Source organism: Ammodytes marinus (genome assembly GCF_949987685.1).
Source record: "Ammodytes marinus genome assembly, chromosome: 5".
Taxonomy (NCBI): domain Eukaryota; kingdom Metazoa; phylum Chordata; class Actinopteri; order Uranoscopiformes; family Ammodytidae; genus Ammodytes; species Ammodytes marinus.
Window position 1 is genome coordinate 19,493,628 of NC_137234.1, and position 21,248 is coordinate 19,514,875.

At 40.4% G+C, this 21,248-nt stretch overlaps 1 protein-coding gene across 1 annotated transcript in view; it reads left to right on the plus strand.

Annotated features, from left to right (window-relative positions):
• b4galnt4a (beta-1,4-N-acetyl-galactosaminyl transferase 4a) overlaps positions 1-21,248 on the plus strand; it is a 129,357-nt gene that overhangs the window by 57,061 nt on the left and 51,048 nt on the right. The window contains exon 3 of the mRNA XM_080027345.1: positions 14,170-14,268. Coding sequence (XP_079883471.1) covers positions 14,170-14,268 — 99 coding nt within the window. The remainder of the gene's footprint in view (positions 1-14,169; positions 14,269-21,248) is intronic.

A 21,248-nucleotide genomic window follows, 5' to 3' on the forward strand; every position in this document is an offset into this window, starting at 1 on the left:
AGCAGTATACCTATGGGAAACACTGTGTAGGCTCAGAAAGTAAGAAAATAAGAAGGACTGCTAGCAACAGAATTGGACATAAATGTGATGGGCACATTGGCAGAAGAGGAAATGATAGAGTGAGATTGAAAGAGTCGACCCTGGGCAACCACTGTGGCACAGCCAATCATTGGCCTACAGCGCACACATATGCCTCAATAATACAATAAAAGTCAAGATCATCATTTAATTTCTCTACCATCCAAGTTTTCTAAGGATTTATGTCGGTATGCTGAAGAGACTGATACAAGAAATAGCATACACAACAGTAACACAATATAGTGCACAGAAGGCCATATCCTTCATACAATGATCTCTAACAAACAATGTTTGTAAAAAAATGTATAACACATCAGAAGCTTTTCTGTAGGAGTGAGCGGTCTCATACAGTTTGTGGATTTCCTGAAGAGTCTTTATTACAGGTGGTTGTATATGTTGGTACAGTACCTGTCATCTCTGATCTGACAAGATGCCTCCAGGTAGATGAAATTAAGACCCACGCACCTGTTGCGTATCTGTGGAGGCGCCAGAACAATGTGGGCGTGCTGTAAGATAGGAGGACACAGTGTCCTGCAATGAGCTATAAATTACCTAACCGCCTCTTCCAGGTGTCCAGAGAGTGGATGGACAGACAGGTGGATGGATAGCTGGATGGATAAAAAACACAAAGGAGGAAGGGTTAGTCACTGTGTGAGCATGAGGTGTGAGATACACAAAACCGAGCCTGGAGACAAAGGAGCAGCTTGGGACCGTGGGTGTGTATTGGCGAGATAAAAACAGTGACGATCTATGATGAAGATTCATTGTTCTTTTCTTTGCGCCATCCATCTCAACTAACACGGCCAGACACCATTGAACACCCATGCCACCGAATTGGTTTTGAGTTTGCGGCGTGGGTGCTAAAATGAGGTGGATGTCAGAGAGGTTAGAGGCAGTTCTGATGAAATGTAAAAGTGATGCAGTAGGTCCATGTGTCAAAATAGTGCACAGATGATACAAGGTTCCATTTGTATCAGTAAATACATGCTTAAAAATGCTGTCATTTTCTATACAGTGTGTTTTGTCTGGGTGGCTCTAAAACAGGCAAAGCTGACATGAGATAAAAGACAGAAGCCAACCAGTCATTATTAAAAAATACCAGAAACTATTTGAATGGTTGCAGTATGCCCCGCTCTGTCAGTGCTGCACCAGAAAATATTTTAAAATGTCATTCCTGCCTGGTATGGTAGAGATGTTGACTTGTTTCCACACTTTGAACTTGAAACCCTGAGTAGACAAAATGTCAGGGAGTAATGCTGTTGTGATGAATTATAAAGTTAAAATAACTTTTTTCTGTCAAGTTAACTCTATAATTTTATGAATACAATTGCATAAATGTGACCACGGTTCAGCAGTTTGCTGCGTGACCTGGTGTTTTGAAAAAGCTGTGTGTCCAAATGCAGGCAGCTAGTCGCTGTGAAGTGACTCCAAGGCTATGGGCTGACAGGGAGATTAAAAACAAAGCAGCGGGGGCAATTTTAATTACTCTTTGTCTGTCTTGTTGTTTTGGTGACAAAGGAAGTGAGGGATGTTTGCAGATGACGATGTAACATGGAGCAACATAGAGGCAAAAGAAGGGGAGTGAATAGGAAGTGCGAGTGAGGAATATACTTTTTTGTTTTTTGGGTGGAGGCAGCCGAGAACAGACAGGTGGCCGTGAGATATCCAGACAGGTTTCACAATTGATGCGGTGCTATGGAAGAGAGGGCTGGAGAAACATTCATTTTGACACAATTTATTAGCCAGAGGCCTCCTTTTTAAAAAGTCCTGTCCGTTTGAGGTGCACTGACAGGAATACAGAGGGAGAGAGGCTCCAAGAAGTCTTGTGCTTTTAAAAATGCTTACGTCACAAAGGTCAAAGATGTAATTTGAAGCGTACTGTATGTACATTATATGCATGAAATCCATGAAGGGATGTTGAGCTTCGGAGCTTTTTTTGGGATAAAATACAGAGCCTGAAAAGCTCTCTGGGCCCCATGGGTGACTGCAATATTTAAACGGAAGCAAAAAGAAAAGAGTGGGGAAGGATGAAAAGGCTAAAATAATAATAATGATACAAGGTATCCCTCTGTTCTGCAGGCTTTTGCTGACATATCCCTGTTTGTTTAAATAAGGTAAAAGTTCCTCTCATCTCCCCCTGTCTACCACTGGCAAGCCTCCCAAATTGAAAGTACTAAAACAAAGTCAAATAAACAAAAGCCCTTATTTTCACAAGCTTTTGTGTTTTTGTCTAGCTTTTTTAAATTGGAACTGTTCCCACTGTGCCTAAGCTATCAAGCTTTTTTTCTTTTTATTGTTGTCCCTTTATTTTTTTAAACTAGTCTTTAGCCAGAATGGGATTTGTTCTGATTGACAGTTACTTACTCTGCTTCCATTAATTCTGTCTAGTTTTGGGTTCTACCAGGTGTCAGCTCTAAGCCAGGGGGGGTTCTTCGCAAACATTTTCAGAGCACTAAAAGAGCTTAAATATTATAGTATATCCGCTATACTACATTAAGGGAGTGGTCTTGTAATTATCTTTCATTTGGCTCTTGTTGAAATTTGAATCACCCTAAATTAACTAGGGGAGAATGGAGCAAAGTGAGACACTTTTTACATTTGCTCCCCTCTAAGCGAGCTAAAATGATTTATCTGTCAAATTTACACTTTTCTCATTAATTCAGGATGTTTCCTAGCAATGGACATTATCAGAATTTACAGATACAGCTTGTGAAATGTACTCAACACACATTACGCGGTTACTATATCTTGTTGGCTGCAAATTGTAGATGTAACTTCTGCTGTTGTGACACGCACTTTAGCACATTTATGATTACACAGCTTTTTGGAATGCACATTTCCTGTTTCACAAATAATTTTTCAAGGTCTTGTAAAAGATTTATATGTCAAAACTGCGCATAAACATATTTTTTGGGGCGTTTGATGCCTTATTAGTGTGTCAACAGTAAATATCAGATTGTGCATGCTGACTCACTTGCCTTATAATTTTGAATTGTAACTTTAGATGTACGATCAGATCCGCAAAACATAAAGAGAACCCTGAAACCTCTCTTTATCATTTTGTAGCCCCTTGATAAGCTGGTCAAAGTCGCCATGTATGCCGTGCTCTGATTGAATACACTTTTTTAAGGGAATTTAAGCTGAATATTACAGCTTCATGCATCATAAAATATGTAGGCTATAAAATAATAGACAATGGTCTTTGTTCTTATTGTGAGCTCAGTGCATATTATATAAGTAATAAACTATTGAGCCACTCAGTTAGAGCTTATTTTGTGATAGCAACTGATTTGCAGTGTGTTATCCCTTATCCTTGTTCTTAGAGAACTAAATATTCTGAGCAGGAAATAGACCTGTAGACCCCTTGTATAAGAGTGCAGCTTTCGGTGTATTTATTCAGTAAGGGTAAGATACGAAAATGTAAGTATTGATTGTAGGCATAGCTAATCTCTGTACAATCTTACAATTTTAGCATCTTGGGTCCTCTTTCAGTGGTGTCTTTACTCACAATCATAGATAATGAATACGCGACCACCTCCTAGGGGTCTTGCTGTTATAACAGCAAGACCCCTAGGAGGTTATTGATCTTATTATTGATCTCTACGTGTTCCATGTGAAGCCAGTTTTTATTGTTATAAATTGTTTAACTGTGGCATACTGGACTTAAGAGTACATTATTTTGCCAATATGTCGGTGTTGGTTTAGACTAGGAGCTGGAAAGAAACCTGTTTGTAGGTATTATTGGATCTATACAGATCTATGTGTGAACGTAGTGAGTCTGCTGCTGGTTGCTAGTAATGGATAGTAGCTCATGTGAATATCTATTAATTTTTTTTAGTGGTTGAGGTTTTGAAGGGTCACTTCCAGATGAAAGGCTTTAGAACATTTATTTGTATCTCTTGTTATTAAACTTTACACTGTTACTCTTACATTCATAATTAATTTCAGCATTTTAGTGTGTTTCCTTTCATGTAGTAGATACATTCAGTTGCTGTTTGTTTTGGGGGGTTACTCCCTTCGGTCTCCTTTTTAGCAGGTAACATGCATGCTCTATGGGTTTAAGTCTGGAGATTGACTTGGCCAGTCTAAAACCTTCCACTTCTTGCCCCTGATGAACTCCTTTTTTATTTTTGCAGTTTTTTTGGATCATTATCTTGCTGCATGATGAAGGATCTTCCAATCAGTTTGGTTGCATCTTTCTTTAAATTGGCAGACAAAATGTTTCTGTAGACTTCTGAGTTCATTTTGCTGCTGCCATCATGTGTTACTGTGTTTTTGTCAAGATGCACCTTTACCAAAGTGATGGAAAGGCTAAAGTTTGGAGAAAGAAAGAATCTGTTCATGATCCCAAACATACAAGCTCATCTGTGAAACACGGTGGAGGCAATGTCATGGCTTGGGCTTGCATGGCTTATTCTGGGACGGGCTCATTAATCTTCATTGATGATGTAACACATGATGGCAACAGCAAAATTAACTCTAAGTCTACAGAAACATTTTGTCTGCCAATTTAAAGAAAGATGCAACCAAACTGATTGGAAGATCCTCCATCATGCAGCAAGATAATGACACAAAACACAACAAAGGAGTTAATCATGGGCAAGAAGTGGAAGGTTATAGACTGGCCAAGTCAATCTCCAGACTTAAACCCTATAGAGCATGCATTTTACCTGCGAAAGAGGAGACTTAAGAGAGTAACCCCCTAACACAAACAGCAACTGAATGAGGCTGCGGTGAAAGCCTGGAAAAGCATCACAAAAGAAGAATACAAAAGTTTGGTGATGTCAATGGGTCACAGGCTTGATGCGGTTATTGCAAGCAAAGGATTTGCGACAAAATATTACGTTTTATTCACTTTAATTTATTTAAAGTCTATCTGTTCCAATACTTCTGCTCGCCTAAAAATGTGGCGTTCCTTTTCAAAAAATGCTATCTTCTAAGTTGTGTATCGGATCCAGATGTTAATACCTGGAAAGGAAAGCTGAAATGTTGAGCTATTGTCTCATATTCATCTTTTGGTGTCAAACCCAAATGTTTCCAGTCTACAGCAAAAATAAAGGAATTGGCCTCACCGTTCCAATACTATTGGAGGGGACTGTACATGATAGAGAGTTGTGTTGTGTGTCTCTGTGTGAGGGGGAATGACACAGAGTAACCTAATGCTAAATCCCTGTTTTTAGGTCAAGGGAGCTGTTTGAGTGGGAGGAGGGTGGTTCACTAGCTTACATTTGTGCTTTTAAGTCCTACTACTAGATGTGCAGAGGTGTGGGGTGCCGTGTACTAGAGCTGCAACGATTAATCGACGAATCGATTATTAAAATAATCGCCAACTATTTTGATAATCGATTAATCGTTTCGAATAATTTCTGAATAAAACATTTCCAATTTCTCTGATTTCAGCTTCTCAAATGTGAATATTTTCTGGTTTCTTTAATCCTATTATGACAGTAAACTGAAATATCTGTGTGTTTTGGACATAACAATACATTTGAGGACGTCAACATGGGCTTTGTAAAATTGATTAAAAATGTTCATCATTTTCTGACATTTTCCGGACCAAAACACTAACAGTTTGATGCAAAAATGATCTGCTTGCTATGCACAATGTAGCTTTACAGAATGAAAGCACTGAAAAGATAAACATTTAGTCGTCATATACTTTAGTATAGATGGTAAGCACCTCAAGTAATTAGCTTATCACCTGTACACCCATCACCCTGCAACACCTATATGCACTGTTTGTGCAGGTGGCACGTGATGAAGTCGCTGAAACTGCTACTCTTCTTGAAGCTTATGTGCATATTTATCCATACGAGCAGACAAGTTAAGATTAGCCTCTGCCACATTGCATCTGATCCCTCTGGTTATGAAGCTAATTAGCATGTTTACAATCTGATAAAATGGTGCGAAAAAAGCAAACAAGACAACTCACCAGATATTCCCAAAACTGGATTCAACCCCACACTGCCTCCTTATTTTTAACATGGTTTTACTTTTGACTGCAGGCATACTTTCTCCTTTTTATATTCACTCATTATTAAACCAATCTTTGTATAGAGACTTTGGTGGTCTTCCCCATCCTTGTCTTTCTTGTCAGAAACCACCTGCATCCTTAAAAACCTGCACTGATTGTATGTTAAAGACAATACAAGTCTATCTATTTTCTCTTCTTAGGGCTCAGGAAAACAGTTAACATAAAACACATGCTACATACAAGTTAATGCAGCATTAAGGCTGTTACATACTCCGCGAGAAGAAAGAACAAAATTCTCGGTGACAGAGCTGCGAGAAGAAAATGACGTCATTTTCTTCTCTCAGCTCTTGTTTAGCTGTTCTCGCAGCTTGTTCTCGACACAATCACCCGGGCCGAACTTTCTTCTCGCAGCTTGTCCGAGAACTATTGTGTGATTGGTCAGTCTGAAGTCAATGAGGAAAGCGAAGTGAAATCAGCTGGCGCTACTGAGTCAAATTACCATGGTAACAATGCGCCGCGTGAGGAGTTCGGCAGTTGAGTTCTCGTGAAGTATGTCATGTCAGACCAGAAAGAACTTCTCGCAGCTCTGTCACCGAGAACTTTGTTCTTTCTTCTTGCGGAGTATGTAACAGCCTTTAATGTGAACATACTTGTCTCCTTAAAGCATAGCAAGCCTGTTTGTCTGTTTGTGTGTCGCTATCTGTGTCCATCTCTGTCTGAGACCGCCTCAGTTTCTCTGCTGTAGGCTCATTGTTGATTAGGTCAGATTGAGCATCAAGCAGGTCGGCGATGATTGGCAGTTGACTGCTTGCCCGTTCTGTCTGCCAGCTGCCCCAAGTCACACCCCATCAGCAGTAATCAGCCTGGACGGAAAGCCCAGGCCTAATATGAATGACATACCCTATATTCTTCACCTTGCTCTGATAGAAAAGTAATGCCTTTTGCTGCTTGGATAGTAAAAAAAAATCCAACAAAGGGAGATCATGGCATAAGAGTGGATTCTAGTTTAGATGCGGAGACTAGTCGCATTCCCCTTCCAATCATTTCTCCTTTTCCACGATTCTGACCCATATTATGTCAATGTAAGCTCTAATTACATTTAATTTATAATGATTAAAGTCACCTTTAGTTGTGTTCCCGCCGAATATTGCTCCTAAGGCTGTGCTAAAGCAGACAGACAGTTTTAATTACAGTGCAAATATTGTGAACCATCAATAAGAGGGATTAAGCTTTGCTTCAACCAGTAAAATCCTGTCCTCAATCAGTCAGCCAAATATTTCCATATCATTCTGATGCATTGCTGGCACGGAGATTGCAGAAGCCACAGAACTGCAGCTTTGATATGTTTTAAATAGCCTTTAGGTCTACTTTTCACATGAAGCATTGGACAAGAACATCACAATGTAACAGCACATATTCTTTCGAAATATGGGTTTTAGTGATTCAATTTAGCTTTAAGTTTTTTTGAACAAGTGCACAGAGACAATTTATTTTTTATTTAAAATGACAGGAGCTGAAACTTAAGTGGTCAAAATAAACAACACAAACTCTTCATACCCTCATTGATCACCGGAGAAATTGATCTGCTCGTCCCAGTCATTGTCCTTACGTGCCTGCTGTATTGATGTGGACTCATGCGTGACACAAGTCCTGTCACTTTGTCCCAGACCCAAATCAATACATTACTCACACTGACATAGCTCAATATGTGCTGCATTTACATGCTGGACGGGGGCGCATGGGTACACACACACGCATACCAGCAATCCAAGCAGGCCTTGTGTTTCTATACATAAAAACACCCTTAAGGCATTGATTAACAAACATACTCATCATCATCACATTAAGATCAGTGCTCTGCTCTGTAAGTACTCATGCAGGATAATACTTGCTCATCCTCTCCCGTTTTTCCTCAACTGTGTGTAGTTTTTCTTCTCACCTTCTGACTATCCATCCCGTTCCCTCCCTCTCTTCCATCCTTCTTCTCCTTTTGTGTCTTATTATCTCCCCACCGTGCTCATCTCGGAGCCATTAATCTTCCAACCAATGAATTGGAGCCACGGACTCTATCACTCCTATTGTCGACTGCAGCCGTTCCTTATTTATGTTCCATTTCTCTGCGGCTCTTCCTCACTCAGCCTTTCTACCGTTCCATTGACCGGCATGTAATTTCTTACATGAATAATGCAAGCAGCAAGACAAAAATAGTTGCACTCATTCTTTCTCTTGGCTGGGATTTGTTCTGCAACAGTTTAGCTGAATGCGCTTGGGCCAATTTCTATTCAGCAGTGCCAGCCACTTTGAAAAAAAGGAATAAGAATTTGGATGTTAAGGTTTTGAAGCTCCCAAAGCTGCATTCTATCTGAAATAGACTGAGAATGGCTGATTTTGGGATCACAGTGCAGATTTATTCAACCTATTGGCGCCCACGAGGGCTGCTCCAGGATCAGTGAGGTGGTTCCCAGGACAATCCTAATCATTAGCCGACACATGCAACAGCAACGTCAACATGTGGTAGTCAAAAATAACATTTTCATTTTCCAGCAGACAGTGTATGATGATGTGCTAGCCTGGCACCGCCCGCCTACCTACTTCCGCTAATTTTTAATTTTCCCTTCAGTAGTCAGTCTGGGTCTGCAGTATATTCACAGGTTTTCTCCTGCAGATTTTTACCGGTCTGATCAGCGAACAGAGGGAGTGGCTGAGAACAATGATGTTGAGGTTGTGCGCCAGTTTCAGTTGTAGTTAGAAGCCGGCGCATGACATACGTCACGATCAAACGTTATGCGATTGATTGGCCCATCCAGAGTGGCACTGGGCAGATCCAATAGTTTCAAACTTCAACAGACACCCACCTTCAAGAGTTAACGTTTGTCGTTTGAGCGATTCCAGACCTTCTGTACAAGGCAAGTTTATTTATATTGCCCAATTCAGACACAAAGCCATTCAAAGTGCTTTACAGGGACAAGATTAAAGATTCACTCGCTATTCACTCGAAAAGCGAGTGAATAGAAATAAAACATTTAAAAGCAATTGATTAGAAGTAGAGCATTTCAATAAAATAAAAATTACAGGTAAAATGGAAATTAAATTAAGTACGATGGTCTGGTAGGACCAGGCTACTGATGTGCCATTGTGGGATATATTTCAATACAAATGAAGGCAATTTGAAGTTAACACAGCCATGTTCTAGTGAACTTGCTGTATTCCAAAAAATCTAAGTAAGTATCACGGTATAAGCAAAGTGCTGATCTTTTGTTGTGATGCATTTTAACATACCTACTCTGAAGATATCAACATGTGTGTGTGGATCAAAGATCAAATGGCTGACTCATACCTCACATCACTCTTTCTCTCCCTGTACCTTCCGTAAAAAAACATTGACTTTGAAAAACCGAATGGTGATTCAACTGGCGGAACAGCATGAGCAAAACACATGAGTTTTCATCATTTGTGCCGTACAGGTTTTTGTGGTAAGCCTTGGGTTGCCATGGTGACTGTGTTTGTGAATAAACAGGTTCACATGGGTCACGCTGAAAACATTTCTGACAGTCACCTTGTCACGCTCCTTTTACACAATAGTGTCCAAAGATTTGTGTGAACACGCTTTTGAATCCCTACCTTTACCTCGCAGGAAATGTCCCCCTTCCTGCGCCCAGGTGGCATAATTGGTTCTCTAACGTATGAACCAGAGACATAAGTGTGAGTCATCTCTGTATTTATCCGCCCATCATTCCGTCAGCCATCTTGCACGGCATTTTGAAAATCACAGCTTTCCTCGGTCCTTGCACTGCACTTTTCTTTGCCACATAAAGACTTGTGAAATACTAGAATTTTCCGTGCACATTTTCTTCATCTGTTCCTTACAATGCAAAAGTGCTTACATGACTCTTTAATCAATATCCTTATTTGAAATCTTACTGTACATAGTGTATTTTTAGTGGCAATAGAAAGCTTCCCTGTTGCCATGAGAACTTGCCTTTGCCCAGTACTAGCTTAGCTTTGAATAAACCTTGCTCTGGATAAGTACTATTAATTCCAATAAACAGACATGTCAAAGAAGGACATGATGGATCGGGATGTTGCTAAACAATTTGCTTTCCCCCTTGTATGTGTGTGGTATTCAGTGTACATTGAGAACTGTGATCTGAAAATACATCTTTTCAGATGTCGTCACTTCAAATACAGAGCCACATTGCTTGTGAGTGTGTAATACTTCACAGAGCTTTGTGGTACAGCTCTGAACCCAAGCAGACACTGGAATACTTTGTCTGTTCAGTAAAGAGAGGCGGGAAAGATATTCTGTCAGTCCGCAGTCTCTTCAGATATCCGCTGTGCCGGGAGGGATTTCTGAGGACTAGACTGGCACAAAGCACAGTGCACTGCCTATCAAGGGGCTGCTCTCAGTGGTGCTGTTTTTGTTCTCTTTATTGCTCCATTGGTCACCTTTTCTCTCTTTTGAATTTTCATCTGTCTTGTATCATGTTGCTTATTCTTTGTTGCTAGTATGCCACCTTTTATATTGGCCTTCATTCTCTATCTCTCTTTTTGTTGCCTTCCTTCATTTCACTCCCTTTTCTTTTATCTCGCTATTTCTCTCTGTAGAAATCTCACAAAAACATATCCATCACAGCCACTGTCATCTTGTCACATAGAATGGAAATGCCTGGTCCATGGAGATATAAAGTCACATTCTCCTAAAACATCTGATGTGATATAACAATAAGATGTACGTGAAGGTTTTATATGTTCTATGTTTTGTATGCAAATCATACTATAGTTTAGAGACATTACCATCACAGATGAAAGCAGCCTTCTTTACAGCTTTTCTTTTTTGGGATGAATAATTACAATTAGTCACTGCTATTTTAAATATCAGCAAGGTGTCTTTGCCTCCAGCTACTCGTATTAATATGAACAAAGAACACCCGGTGACCAGAAGCTACTGTTGACTCAGCGAGGAGACTTGAAAAATGGCAAGCGTCTATGTTATTATGATGATGGGAATAAGATAAAGATAAGATAAGATATACTTTATTCATCCCAGCAGGGAAATTCAGATGCTACAGCAGCCAGCATACACAGAACACAACACAGCACATATAGGCCTATCCCCACCCAAACATGAGCATACATACATAGCCAAGATGAGAAAGTGGTATGGATAGTCTCTGTACATATGAATGTGAATGATTAACATACTGTACTGTTTATCTCTGTGATGGCTTACATGAATACAGAACAATGTAATTATCCCACATTGGCTATACATTTTCATATTTGCTTGAAATGAAACTATGATTTGTGGACTTTTGGAACTGTCTGAGCTGAGCTCCCCTCCCCACCTTCCTCAACCGCAGACGGGTACTTGTTTGTGTTTAATAAGGGAAGATTAATTAAGATCATTGGTATTCTAGGAGGCTAGCTCCTGTTGTTTGCATGGGATGCTAGGATCAGCAAGGTCAACCGTTGTGACCGTGGGGAGTCTGTAAGGAAACAACCTGGAGGCTTGCATCCACTAGAGTGTGTTGTTTTTGACCATTGGGAATGGATGGATATCAGGGACAGAAGCTCACTGATTGGACCGCTTATCTATCAATCGATCCTTTCGAGATTAACAACTCTGCACGTGTTCATACATAAAGCAACTGTAATTAAATGCAACTCTCCCTCACTCTGTCTGTCTGTGACGCACTTGCTCCCAAAGTATACACTGTCAGAGAGAATTTTGTCATTCTATGTGAGTGAAAGTCAACAAGGTAAAATAGCAGTGTAATCATGTGATAAATAGGCAGTCTCATCAGTGTGATTGATATTCCCTGTTTTGCCTTGATGCATAGCCCCAACTTTAATTATCAGTGAGACATGATAACATGGTCCTGTCTGGGCCCAGTGCCAGAAAAAGGTAGATGTGCTTATGGGTTAGAAATTGTAACTCTTAAGTAATAAGTCATGAACATTGCGAAATAATAAGGCATGCATATTGTTCCAAGTATTTGTAGTACACTATGAGTAATGACAACATCTTGCCAAAGTGTAAAGTCGATATACACAATAGAGGAAAAGAGATGTTGCTGATGAGGGAAATAGTGCAACCTCAGGTCAATGAGTTTAACTGTACCTTCTTAGTATTGCATCGATGCGCTGACTTTGAGTCGAATCCAGCTGAGGCATCACTTCAGTCTGTGTGAATAACAACCCAAAGCCAAGCCCCTGATATACAGTTTGGTCTTTCAGGGTTGATAACGTTTCATCTCTAAAAACCCTTGTCTCTTTTAATTACAATCAGTAACCACAGATCCCAAAGTCCCTTTACATACATGGATAATCTTTCCTCATCACTCAAACAGTCATGGCACCTGTTCTAACAGTGAAAGCTGATTAGCGGGCGAGGTAACAGCCCGCCAAAGGCAGGGACACAAAGCTCTTGGGTCTTACAACAATGTCACGGGGACAGCCCCAGCCCCAAACTTTGATTGATAGCAACGACAAGCTTTGCTTTGTTTATGAGACAAACAACACCTCAAACACAAAGAAGCACTGAGTCGTGAAAGGTCTTAACGAGGGAGTAGAGTTTTAATGATTTTAATTCTAAAAACTAAAATTACACATTCTTATTCTGATGTAGATGTTTAACTTTATTATAGAAAAGTGTGTTCAAGCGTTACCGTCATTCAGTATTCAAGACATAAGTAAAATTGTTTAAAACAAATATCGAAATCATTTATCTGTATAGTTGTCTGTGAATGAGCCTTTCTGCCTAATAGTAGATTGTGGAATTAAAAAGCAATAATTAAGTACAGTTTTCATCACAGTTTTAGTTCTTAATGCATTGTGATGAATGGAGATGTTCTGTAGAGGGTATACCAAAGCAAAAACATTTAGGTTAGGTATAGTGTCAAAACATTTCATTTTGCTGTTGATATCAAGGTTCCCGGCAATTTCGCAATTCATGATTTGTCCTCTCTTTGTATTTTTACTGAGCACAAGTCTCCTGTCTGGCACTTTTTTTTCGTCTGCTATCTTTGTTTCATGTGAGACTCCGGCTCATGCAATATGAATGTCGTGTCCTTGACTGTGTGAATCTATGTGTGATTCAGATTATTTGTGTGCGTGTGTGTGTAGGTGTTTGTCAGACGGAGTTAGTCTGGGCTTGTGAGTCTTTTGGTGTGCACAAACATCAGCCACTTAACACTTCTCTGGTGTCAGAAATGAGGGGAGCCTGTTGTCACATTTCTTCATCATTACCTTCACTGCCCTCCTTCATCTCTCTCTCTCTCTTGAAAGCAAAAAAATAATAATCAAAGGTTTGGCATACGCCCGCTCTGTCTCTTTGCCTCTTCTACTAAAATGTTTTTTCGTCTCCTGATTATTTTGCAAACACTGGTGGGTGACTTCTCCACAAAAGCTCCTCATGTCAGAGGTGCTGAAAACCTCTCCTTGTGTCTGGGTAGAGGTATCCTCTCTTCCGCCATCTCTGCTAAATGGAGGGATGCTTTGCTAATCATTTAACAGCTCTGGGACCTCGGTTCCTCCGCTGGGAGCCAGGCAGCCTTTTATCTCCTCTTAGCTGGCCGAGAACTTGCGCCCCACTGTCCATAGCGCGATGGCATTCAAATTAACATGCCTCCTAGCAGGCCGCAGAGAAATGGCCCGCAGCGCACTGGCCGGAGCAACGGAGCTAAATCCCAGATCAGGGGGAAGAGTGCCGACTCCTTGGAGACGTGATCTTGGCTAGCAGAGCGGATGGTTGGAGTATGTTGGAGATTAAGGCTTTGGCGAGTCAAATTCTGGATTAGGGTTGAATGGGGAAGAGGAGATTCCACAGGGCCTTTTTTTGTAGCCTTCTGGGGACATAACCATGTGTTTCCCCCAGAAGGCCGTGTGTGTGTGTGTGTGTGTGTGTGTGTGTGTGTGTGTGTGTGTGATCAATTATGATATTTATGGAGAAGAGTCATATTACCTTAATGATGGATGGATGGACGATTTCAGACTGTAGCCACTGAGATTTAAAACCACACCTCATTAGTTTTTTCCTTTCATCAATGTCTCTTTTTGGGGTGACTGATTTTGTAATTAAATGATTAAGTGTGTCCTTGTTTCTGCCTTGTTTCAAGGATGATGAGCGAATCACAGGAGGGGCTGATCGCAGACAACATAGCCGCATTCGCAAGTTCCTCAGCCAGCGCCACAAGAAATTGCCATGGAAACAGGAGGTATACTAATGATTCTCTCCTCTTTGCTTTATTTTCGTTTAATCTTCCTCAGGCTTTCACTTATCCTTTATTTAACCATTTTTATTTTAACCCCGCTCTTCAATCATTTGATCCCCCAGGTGGTTTGCTTTTTGTGTAACAGCTGAACCTGGCACACACACACACACACACACACACACACACACACACACACACACACACACACACACACACACACATCTTTGATCGGGGACTGACCTTAATGAAAATGGTTTTATTATTGTCACTTCTTCACTGGCTTTCTTTTTGTGAAATAATAATTTGGCTGACTCACATTTTGTTTTAGCTGTCCTGATATTTGAGGTCAAATAAACCCAGTCATTTTCTGGGACTATGGGTAGATGCACAAGGTTCCATACAATTAAGATGAGGAATTTTTGTGAGAGGATGATAATATCAAATCCAAAACCATTAGCTGGTCAAATTTAAAGGCACCTATGACATGAAGATGACAATTTGATTTGTCCTTTCATATACCTTAGAGATTAGTAGTTTACTATCCTGCTGTAACAAAGGGAACAGCATAGTTAGCAATTAAGTGGTGGATATGTGATAAGGAAAGCGGCTCTAGATCTGTAACCTATTCAGTAGAGTTTAATTAAAGGGGGTGTGTGTGTGTGTGTGTGTGTGTGTGTGTGTGTGTGTGTGTGTGTGTGTCTGTATGTATGTGTGTGTGTGTGTGTGTGTGTGTGTGTGTGTGTGTGTGTGTGTGTGTGTGTGTGTGTGTGTGTGTCTGTGTCTGTGTGTGTTCCTGCAAGTCTAATCTTAAAGTTTACTCTGCACAGTACAACGGTGTGTAATTGTAGGCAAACTGTAAAAGATCTTTAAAATTTCTGTTGATAAAGTCATTTTTAGTAGTTAACTTTCCAGTAGAGCTGCAACGATTAATCTACGAATCGATTATTAATCGATTATTAAAATAACCGCCAACTATTTTGATAATCGATTAATCGTTTTGAGTTATTTTTTAATAAAAAAATTCCAAATTCTCTGATTTCAGCTTCTCAAATGTGAATATTTTCTGGTTTCTTTAATCCTATTATGACAGTAAACTGAAATATTTGTGTGTTTTGGACATAACAATACATTTGAGGATGTCAACATGGGCTTTGGAAAATTGATCAACAGTTTTCACCATTTTCTGACATTTTACGGACCAAAACACTAATCGATTAATAATCGATTAATCGAGAAAATAATCGTCAGATTAATCGATTATCAAAATAATCGTTAGTTGCAGCCCTACTTTCCAGCAATACTGTACTTTTTTTTTCTTTTTCAAGTATAGTTTGAAAGGTGTTTTTTTTTTCTTTGAGCGGGCTCCCTTGCGTGAGCCGGCCTTTTCCTCTGTGCATCTTCTCAACAACACAATACATCAAGCACATAATCATCCATCACGTTCAAATAGATTTCTAAAATACATTCGTAAACCAACATCACTGTATTTTTTGTTTCGTAGCTCAAATATTTTTTTATATAGACTTTTATTTGTCACATGCGTGGATTGTATTTTTTAATCATCTGGCCTAGAAACATCTGTTGCCTGATATTGAGAGTGCCTCCCTCCATCTAACTGTAAATGATGCTTTTGGCATCATTTTAAATGGTGCTACATAGAAAATGAGAAGTCACATTGATGTGAAACAGCCAAACCAGAACTGGTGCCAAATGAGCTATCTGAATGTAGCCCACGTCCCAGACTAATTGCACAAATCTAAATATTTTCATGGCCTGATTACAGCCAGACGTTTTATTATGAACATCCCATTTGCTTTTTTGCTTTATCTTTTTTCTTTTTTTTTAAGTGAAAACCACAGGACGGTTTGCACTTAAAAATGACAAGATACAAGATTTAATTGACTAAACATAATTTCTTATTTATGGTTGGGATGTGAAGCAGCTTCAAAAGGGAAATACATTTTGCATCATCCACAACCGTCCACATTTTGTAGTACATTAGGCATGACTAACAGCAAAGCTCACATGTAGAAGTCACCATGCTATTTCTCTGACTCATTCCTAACCCACTCATGAGGCACCATGCCATTTAGTTTTTGTGGATATTCTGTAAATCCAGCATAATCTTATCAAATATTTCTCAAGGAATCTGTATCCTCGAAAAATCTCTCACATCTTAAACTTCTGTCATGCCAATCCTGAGCCAAGCCTGTCAGAAATCGTGGCGCGAAGCAGCCTTCCCCCATTTGCTTCCCTCGCTAGCTATCTGTCCTAATTACCAGCGTTAACTTGTTTTCCTGGTGTACAGCCAAGATGGCAGAGAGGTCTGAGGCGTTTACTCCGGCTGGTGGAGGTAGAGTGGTGCCATATGCCAGCTGTCACAGATGGGCAGAGGTCACACGGGCACCTAGAAGCATTCATTCAAGCCCTGCACGCATAAGAACTCAGCTGCTGTCCACACACAAAAAAAAAGAAAGGACGGCTGACTTTATTTCTTCTTGTATCGCAACCTTATATACAGTAGATTGAGATAGTAACAGAGAGGAAAAGGAAAATCTCAATATTTTTTGGGAAAAAATTGCTGGTCTGTGTTGGCGACTCAATGAGGACTTCCATCTGGGGAACTCACCAGCCAGAGGTGATGGTGGATTAGCATAGATGTGCAGCTTTAGAGTGGACGTTAGGTCTGTCAAGGACGCCGACATGTCAAGGACACTGACACACACACAGAGAGAGAGAGAGCTGAATGCCAAGCAATAACCAGGCATGGGGGGATACACAGTTGTCTGCTGCAAAGCTGACATCGATCCAGAGAGAATTTGAGCATGACGATCAAATTTATATAGCCGTGAGCAGAAATAAAGTCATACTTAAAGGGACTAGTGACACGTAATTTATTGTAAATATAGATTTCAGATGGACTTTAATAATATATTCCTTTTATATACAGCATGAATCTTGCCAAATGTATTATTTCCTATGCAGTGATTTTAATCTAATATTCAGAAAGTGTTAAATATTTGGAATGTGGCAGTATACTGCTCAAAACATCTGCTTTCTGGCTGTTGAACTATTAAAAAATAATAATAATAATAATAATAATACAAATGTAGATGTTTTCATTTAGATTTGGGACAGCCTATAATTTTCCACTCAATATAGAAGTAAAGAAGATATTGTGGCACATCACTTGACTCAGGGTGCGTTCAGTCATCACAGCTGGCTCCTCACACAGAAACACACGCAGTGACAAGACCTGATGGAGAGGAGAAACAAGATTTTCTCTCCGTCTCTCGCCGCCCGCCATCCCGTCACCAGTCAATTACATGTGAGAGTGAAGCGTGATATTTGTGTCCTCTCTGTTCCTTTCCATACTTATTCCTTTCTTTCTATCTGTCTAGACAGAAATGCTCCACATTTGAATAGACAAGCAGGAGGCATAAATGTGATTTCTGTTACCGGCCTTACATTGCATTTTGGCAATTGATCGACAGCTCGCTGCAACAAATCAGTTCCTCCTTTGTTCTGTGTCTCACATTCCTCAGTAACGTATCCACTCCAGCCACATTCTCTCCCCCCTCTCATGTTATATGTATGGCACAAAAGAAGACATGTAATTACAGGACAGATGGCAGATTATACAAACCCTCATTACAGTAGTTGATGAGGCTGGAATCTAGATCATACGAACCCTGTCTTCCATTTATTTTTTTTGCTTTTTTTTGCCGCTCTCCTCTGTGTGAAATGAGTTCTCATTATCTCTTCCCCATATAATCCCCTCTTTCAAAAAAACTCTGTACCTTCCAACTTATCCCACTTTTCTTTTCTTTCCTCTTCCACTAAACGTCTAATGGGCAGAGAAATAGGAGAATCTAAAGCTATAATGCCCTCAAGAAATTCAGATGGGAGAAGAGAGATTTCATAAAATGTGTTCAAGCCATAACATCCGCCATCCATAGAGGGAATAACTCCCATGTAATATCTTTCATTTGATCGTTCATGTCACACTTGCAAATCAACATAGCCGCTCAGTGGAAACTACAGTAGGGGCATGTTTTATGATGTATCAACAGTGAGCTTTAATGCTGTCTCTCGTATAGTATATGCCCTGGGGAGGAGCTTGGCTGAGAATTATTGTATACAAACCCCCCCAGTGTGCCTTTGCTAGGAACATCATGTCTCACTTTTTATCCAAAGGGAATTTTACAGTGTCAGTTGGTGCGGCTGCTCGTCAGTGGGTGCCATTCGTCAGTGCCCCGATGCCAGCAGGAAACGCAGAAGGCTGCACCAGATTTTCGAGAAAAAGGGAGACAGCTTCCCTTCAATATTGGAGGGAGAGAAAATCAGAGTGTCTTGATTTGTTCTCCGGTTGATGGTGCGACCAGATGGGTGAGAGGGAGGAGATATTGGGAGAGCGGCTGAGACGGGAGATATGCTAAGTCAAGCTCACAGAGACTTAGTGTATCGTGTGGTCTGAGGGAAGATAGGCAAGACAGGTAACAGCGCCGTTTAGAGCGGCCTCTTACCGTTAACACTTTTATTGGAAACGTCTTTATCGATCACTTGTTTTCTCACCATGCCTCTTCCCTGTGCACTTGTCCTTTCCAAAATCCTGTCTTTCTTTTCTATTCAATTGTCTCACTCCTCATATTTGACAGATGGTGTTCATTGATTCCTTCCATGTCCCTCTCCTCCCATCTCATTCGGTGGCGGTCAGGGCTATGGATGCTTGCGATGCTCTGAAACAACGGTAACATAAGACTATATGAGATAGTTCTAGGGACTATACCTCTGGAATGTGATAATGATAAGGAGGAGGTGAATGGAGATAAAGATGACAGGGAAGGACAAAAGGCCCAAGAGAGATGCACAAATGGCCAAAAAGATAAGAAATGACACAGGAAAAGGCACAACCTGACTAAATAGCCAAGCCCTGCCACAGTAGTTTCCAAACATAACTGCGATATAGTAGCTTATAAATAACAGTGTTTAACACTGACTTTTGATTTCTTTAGCTAATGATTTTATGTACAGGTTTGGATGCACATTATATTGATGATTTTATATTCTGAAGATTTGCTTAAAGAGATCCTATTATACTACTTTTCTGGTCTTAATTTCTTGTTAAAAACTGCTATAGAGCAACCTGACACGAATCACATCACAAAAAACTATGTATATCTTCGGGACACTCTTCCTCTTACCCTAGCGGGCACAGCAGTCTCTCTCTACACACTGCTTTGAGCTTCTCCGCCCCTCCCCCCCCTGCTGCAAACCCCACTCCGTTGTGATTGGTTACCTTCCTTCCAGCAGCGGGAGATTTTCAGGAAGGTGGGGGCATGCAGCCGGAGCTTGCCTGAGCAGCATTACCATACATGGAAACATGACAGAAACTACCCGAGCGTGACAGAAACTACCCGGAAATTTGTTTCTCGACCGGCTGCCATAGTGTTTAGTGCTCTGCATAGCCACCCCAGACGGTCAGCAGGGAATACGTCGAAATGCATGTACGTAATTATTTGATACTCTAGTATGGTTAAACATGACTATAAATCATTATAACAACGTGTATAGGTCATAAAAGTCGAAAAGTATCATAGGTTATTTGCCATCCAAAAGCATTACTGATGTAGTTGGGGACAATATGTCCAGCATAGTTTGGGAAATTAGCAAACCATTTTCATAATCTACACAGTTCAGTTTTAATGACATTTGCGTGTTAATTTTTGAATGTGCATTTGCATCTTTTTTGATAACTGACGAGAGTGTACATTTACACAAAATTGTTTTCACAGTGTGAGAGTAAGCAAAAAGTATGTGTATAGCATAGTTATTAATCCACTAGTTGATTTAAGACACGGTTGTCCTCCATCAATCAACTGAAATTACCATAAACAGATATCAGCAAAATCATCCTGGTCCTCTTAATGCTAATTTAGTAGCAACAAAGAGCATTACTAAAATTGAGTTATTTGCCAGTATAAGACCTCTCCTCCCTATCAGCAAATTGCCCCACAAATAGCCACCTTGTGCTGCCTTAGCCACATAACTACTTTCCTCTAGCTAAGTGAAAGAAGTTACCACTAAACAAACATACCTTCAGAACAGACACAATGAATGTGATTAACAGACAGTTTGATTTGTGCTCAGCAGCTGTGCCTGTAGTCTTATTTTCTTGGTGGTGAATTTGTCATAGTGTGTAAAAAGTACGGGAAACAATGCTTTCTGAACCCTCTTGACTGTGCATTAGATTACTCGTCCTTAGTGGCAGGATTAAGCAGAAATCTAATTTAAAAGAAAAGCTGTTGTTTGAAAAGACACGTTCTGCCACAGCACAACCATGTTGACCTTCACGAAACACACACAAACAGTTTAACATTTAAAACACTTAGGCAAGCAGGTCCCCATTCATGTGTGTGTCACTTCATCCCACACTCCATAATGAGGAATCAGGACAGAGACAGAAAAAATAACTGATAGAAAGAGACAGGGCAGAGAACTGCAGGCCGGCAGCTGATCTCAAGCAAACTAAAGACAGAGTAGAACAATTGTTTGGCCGCACACAGGCAGAGGTGGAGGGATGGAGAGGCAGAAGTAGAGAGGTCAGAGGGAAGGGTAGACAACATTATGTACAGTGGCACTGAATCCTTTGACAGAGATGAAAGCAGCAGTCCCTGGTCAAAAGCCAAATGACATAACAGGAGTGAGGCAAGTTTAGCAGCCAGTGAAGCAAAGGGAACAGTCAGGGAAGATGAAGAAAAACGTGACTTCCTCCTTGCCCCATTCCACATCCTAATTCCAGTTAGAGCCAATTATACACATGCACCCCATCAGCAGAGAGCCAACACTACAGCATGTGGCCTGTCCCATTGGCTACACAGGTAGGCCTGTGTGTGTGAAGAATTAGAGACTTTTGAAGTGTACCTCATATTGCTATTTGAGAAGAAGAGGAGTGTGGCTGAAAAACATTTGCTTTTTAGAAG